Source organism: Schistocerca nitens, unplaced genomic scaffold (genome assembly GCF_023898315.1).
Source record: "Schistocerca nitens isolate TAMUIC-IGC-003100 unplaced genomic scaffold, iqSchNite1.1 HiC_scaffold_517, whole genome shotgun sequence".
NCBI classification, from domain to species: domain Eukaryota; kingdom Metazoa; phylum Arthropoda; class Insecta; order Orthoptera; family Acrididae; genus Schistocerca; species Schistocerca nitens.
This window is the reverse complement of record NW_026046050.1, coordinates 410,698-416,356: the sequence shown is the minus strand read 5'-3', so window position 1 is coordinate 416,356 and position 5,659 is coordinate 410,698. Positions and strand designations below refer to the sequence as shown.

At 56.6% G+C, this 5,659-nt stretch overlaps 1 protein-coding gene across 1 annotated transcript; it reads right to left on the bottom strand.

Moving 5' to 3' along the window:
• Positions 1 to 324: 324 nt before the first annotated feature.
• LOC126232477 (uncharacterized) lies at positions 325 to 1,104 on the bottom strand. Its single transcript, XM_049942729.1, has one exon. It carries the CDS (start codon positions 1,102 to 1,104, stop codon positions 325 to 327), a length of 780 nt encoding a protein of 259 aa, XP_049798686.1.
• Between the last annotated feature and the right edge of the window lie 4,555 nt (positions 1,105 to 5,659).

The following is a 5,659-nucleotide window of genomic DNA, read 5'->3' as shown; positions in this document are numbered from 1 at the left end:
CGCGGACGTGAGCGCCCCCTGGCGGGTGGTCGGAGGCGGCGCGGTGGACGTGTGTCCGGTTGGCCAGTGCACATTGCGAGTGGCTGGCTGGCGGTCGGCGGCGAGACGGGAGAGGAGGTATGTGTCGCGGGCGCCTTTGCTGCGCTGCGTCGTTGCGTGCCTGGGCGTGCGCCTGTCGACTGTGTGTGACTGTGTTGGGCGTTGTGCCACGTACGTGTGTGCTCGGCCGAAGGCGTCGGAAGAAAAAGAGAGAGAGAGACGGGCGGGAAAGTGGGTCGGTGTGCGTGCGTCGCCCGTGATGCGATGATGTCGCGTCATGTCATGTCATGTCTTTGCGAAACGGCTGCCGAGAGGTGTGTGGTGGCGAGCGGGAATGTGCGTTTGGTGGTTGCCGGCCGGCCGGCAGTTGTTGGTGGTTCCTCCTGTGTGGTTGTTTGTGCTGCTTTGATGGCAACGTGGAAGGACGCCGGTTTTTCCGTGCCTTGCGTGTGGTTGTGTCGACGGTGACTGGTTGGGGGTGTGCGCCGATGCACGTGCCATGTTGTTATGTTTGGGTCGTGAGTGTGTTTTTGGCTGTGTTGTTGTGTACGGGAAGGGGGAGAGAGGAGGAGGCGGCGGCGGCGGCGGCGGCGGCGGGGGTGATAGTGCGTGCAGTAGTGCCGTTGCGACGGGCGTCGGGTGGAGCCGTGCGTAGTGGCGGAAAGGTGTAGGTTGCGGGAAGCGAGCCCGTCGCGTGTCGTCGTCGACGACGGGGTCGCGTGCGCTGTGAATCGAGAGTGGCGGGAAAGGGGCAGCGTGCCGCTGTGTCGTGGTCGTTAGCAGAGGCCTGTGTGCCTGTCCGTTTGTTTTCTGTCGGACGCTTGGTGCGAGGTGTTTGTTTTGTTTTGTTGCCGCCGCCGCGGTTGTTTTTGTTTGTCGGCTGTGCTGTGTCGGTGGGTCGGCGAGCTGTTTTGCGGTGCGTGAATGTGTTGGTGCAAAAGTGGCGGCGGCGTCATGGCTGCGACCGCGACGAGCCGCGGGCGCGCCATTGATGATGTTGAACACAGAGCGGCTGTGTGCAATGGGAGGCCTTGTGTACGGGTAGCGGTGTTGTCGTACGTGCATCCGGCCCGGTGCGGAAAGCGCCGTTGCGGTTGCGGGTTGCCTCTGGTCGCGACGTGTGGTGCTCGGCTTTGTGGGTTTTTTTGGTGCCCCTTTGGCCGGTGGGTGGTGTTTGTTGTTTGTGTGTGTGTGTGTGTGTGTGTGTGTGTGGTCGGTCTCTTTGGCGCTCGGTATATATCTGCCTCCTGCTCGGTCTTGTTGTCGACGTCGTCTGTAGTTTTTTGCGGCTTGCCGACGACCGACCGACCGAACTACTACCTACCTGTGACAGCTACGTGTGGCGCCCGAAGGTGAACGTAACGTGACCTCGGCGCCCTTAGCCTAACCTAAGATGTCCGGCCGTAAGGTAGGTGCGGCCACCTGACGCCTCACGTCCGAACGCTTAACCTAACTTTGACGCCTAACCTAACTTTAACCCTTAACCTAACCCACGTCCACCTAACGTAACCTAACCTAACCCAAGCGACGCCAACCCTAACCTAAGGTGTTGTACACTGCGAATGTCGAAGGCATGTTATAGTCTTAGGTGGAGAGCACTACACGCAACAAGCGGCTACACGGGTAGCAGGGGTTGTGTGGCGTGGGCTGGGCGGTTTTGTTAGGTTAGATGGCCTTGGGCAAGTACAGAAAGGGGGCAACAGCAGCCTCAACGGGTGCGGGGACCAAGCAGCAATCGGTATCGTTTGTTAATTGTCAACTGTCGAAGCTGCGTTGGTACAGTACCGGAACCGCAAGCGCTGACAGAGAAAGCACCGAAGCTCTGCAATCGTGATAAGGTACAGAAAGCTGGCTGACGCCAGGGATAAATTCTGCCGAAATTGTCACAAAGGTACAGACGGTGTTTTAGAAAGGCTCGATTGCATGCAACCGGTGGTGGTGTGTTCGTCGCTGTTTGAGTAGTAGTTTTGATCCTGTAGTGAAGTAGAGGTGGATGGTTCCTGTGAAATATTGTGGGTGGAGGTTACACCCAACAACCGAGCTAGGTTTAATAATAATTGGCTCCTTTGACCGACCTCCCGACGCAGCAGCATTAGTGGCAGAACAACGGAGAGACGGATTTTGGAAACACATTTCACATACATTTTCCTCAGCATGTTAGGGTCTTAGGTGGAGATTTCAATTTACCCGATATAGACTGGGACACTCAGATGATGTTCAGGACGGGTGGTAGGGGGACAGAGAGCATCGAGTGACATTATACTGAGTGCACTGTCCGAAAATCACCTCGAGCAAAATGAACAGAGAACCGACTCGTGGAGATAACATCGTGGACCTACGGATGACAAACAGACCCGAACGTGTTTCGACTCTGTATGTGCAGAACAGGGACGCAGTGATCATAAGGCCGTTGCAGGGAGGACGGTGTATCTATCTGTTTTGGCTAGCAAGAGTAATAGAAGGCAGATTTGCAGACGACCCGACAGATGAAAAGGCAAATGCCTGTTCCGACACTGACAATGTTGAGTGTTCATGGAGAAAGTGCAAGGCAATGGTAAAAATGCGTTTTTAGACAGGTACGTGCCGAGTGTCGAACTGTGAGGGATGGGAAAAAAAACCCACCGTGGTATACTACAACAACAACGTTAGGAAACTGTTGCGAAAGCAAAGAGAGCTTCACCCAAAGTTTAAACGCAGCCAAAACCTCCGAGACAAACAGAAGCTAAACGATGTCCAAAGTGTGAGCGTAAGGAGGGCTATGCGTGAAGCGTTCAGTGAATTCGAAAGTAGAACAAACCCTATGTACCGACGTTGACAGAAAATGCTAGGACGTTCCGGTCTTGCGTTGAATCAGTAAGTGGCTCGAAACAGCATATCCAGACACTCCGGCATGGTGATGGCATTGAAACAGAGGATGACACGCGTAAAGCTGTGAAATACCTAAACACCTGTTTCCAAAGCTGTTTCACAGAGGACGGACCGCACTGCAGTTCCGTCTCTAAATGCTCGCACGAACGAGAAACCGGCTGACATCGAAATAAGTGTCCAAGGAGGAATGGGAAAGTCCGCCGGACCCGACGGGATTACCAATTCGCGATTCCTACACAGGGTACGCGAAACAACCTGCCCCCCTTCTAACAGCCGTGTACCGCAAGTCTCTGGAGAGGAAGGGAGGGTTCCAAATGATTGGAAAAGAGCACAGGTAGTCCCAGTCGTCGAGCAGATGCGCAAAAACCATAGACCCATATCTCTGACGTCGATGTGTTGTAGAACATGTTGTTTGCTCGAGTATCATGTCGTTTGTGGAAACTCCAGAGTCTACTATGTAGGAATCCATGTTGGATTCCGGAAACAGCGATCGTGTGTGAGACCCCCAGCTCGCTTTATTTGCGCATGAGACCCAGAAAATATGAGATACAGGCTCCCAGGTGGATGCCATTGTCGTTGACGTCCGGAAGGCGTTCGATACAGCTCCGCACCGTCGCCTGATAAACGACGTAAGAGTCTACAGAATATCAGACCAACTGTGTGGCTGGATTGACGAGATGTTAGCAGACGGAACACAGCATGTTGTTATCAATGGAGAGACAGACGTCTACAGACGTTAAAGTAACCCCTGGCGTGCCACGGGGGAGTGTTATGGGACCATTGCTTTTCACAATTCATATCATATAAATGAGCTAGTAGATAGTGCCGGACGTTCCATGCGTCGTTTCGCGGATGATGTGCTGTATGTAGTATACAGAGAGGTTGCAGGACGATCGGCAGCGGATAGGCACCCGGTGCAGGGAGTGGCAACTGTCCCCTTAACATAGACAAATGTGATGTATTGCGAATATACAGAAAGAAGGATCGTTTATTGTATGATTGATTATATGATAGCGGGACAAACACTGGTAGCTGTGACGTCTGTAAAATATGTATCTGGGAGTATGCGTGCGGAATGATTTGGAAGTGGAATGATGATCAGATAAAAGTAATTGTTGGTAAGGCGGGTACCAGGTTGAGATGCACTGGGAGAATGCTTAGCAAAAATGTAGTCCATCAACAAAGGAGGTGGCTTACAAAAACACGCGTTCGACCGACCCATACGTGAGTGTTGCCCACCAGTGTGGGATGCGTAGCAGGTCGGGTTGACGGAGGAGATAGAGAAAGGTCCAACGTTTCGTCACAGGGTTATGTGGTAACCGTGATAGTTAAGTGGCAGACTCTGCAAGGGAGGCGCTCTCTGCATCGCGGTGTAGCTTGCTCGCCAGGTTTTCGAGAGGGTGCGTTTCCGGATGAGGTATCGAATATATTGCTTCCCCGTACGTATATACCTCCCGAGGAGATCCCGAATGTAGTAAAAGTAGAGAGATTCGAGCGCGCACGGAGGCTTTCAGACAGTCGTTGTTCCCGCGAACCATACGCGACTGGAACGGCAAAGGGAGGCAATGACGACAGTGGCACGTAACGTAAAAAGTGCCCTCCGCCACACACCGTTGGGTGGCTTGCGGCGTATAAATGTAGGAGGTCGGCTGTCGTGTGTGCTTGGAGGCAGATTCGGTGTGTCTGTAGTTGCGGACGGCGGTCAGCCCCCCTCGCGTAAGCGGCGAGGGGCGGCGGCGCTCGGTTGGCCGGTGCCGATGTTGCGCAGGCGGCGCCCGTTTTGTTTGCGGCGGGCAATTTTGTGAGAAAGGGGCGCGAATGTTGGCGGGCGAGGTGGCCCGACGGCTGCGGGCCGATCGGGAAACGGTGGGAGGGCGATGGGGCGGCGGAGGTGCGTTTGCACGGCCGGCATCGCCGCACGCCTCCGCTTGTGTGGCTGTGGCGGCGGCCGCGCTGGCCGGGCTGGCGCGGCGACGGTGTGGCACTTTTGCCGAAGGTTTGGCCATTGTGGCGGGTCGTCGGCTGGGGCTGTGGGGGCGGCATGTGGGCGGGGGCGGCGATTCTCGGCGGGCCGAGCCAGGCTGTAGCGCGCGGTAGCTGCAGTTTGGCCGTGGTTTGCGGCGCTGCCGTGGCGACTGGTTGGCGACTGTGGTGTGGCCGTGTGTAGCCCCATCCTCGGTGGTTTGAACGGCGCGGGTGGTTGCGGCGCAGGTTTGGGGCTGGTCCGCACAGGCTGTCGGACGTTGGGCGGTAGCAAGCGCGGGAGGCGCGGCGCGGCGGCGCGCAGAGTGGCGGCCGCTCTCTCGGCCGTCCGCGCCCGCCCGCGACACTGGCTGGGCCTGGCGGCGCGGCGGCTATTCTCTGCCGCCGTGCTTGCCGCCTGCCGCTCTCGCTCTCGCTCTCGTGTGTGTACGCGCGTCGTCGAAATAATGGCAGATCAGGCGGCTACGAACGAGACTGCTGCGGCACCCGCCGCCACCGGCACGACGAAGAAGGCCAAGTCTGCGGCGTCTGCGAAGAAGCCGCGCGCCAAGCCTGCGCACCCGCGCACCTCTGAGATGGTGACGGCCGCCATCAAGAGTCTGAAGGAGCGCGGCGGCTCGTCGCTGCAGGCGATCAAGAAGTACATTGCCGCGCACTACAAGCTGGACGCGGAGAAGCTGGCGCCCTTTATCAAGAAGTACCTCAAGTCGGCCGTCGTGGCTGGCGAGCTGGTGCAGACGAAGGGGAAGGGCGCGTCCGGCTCTTTCAA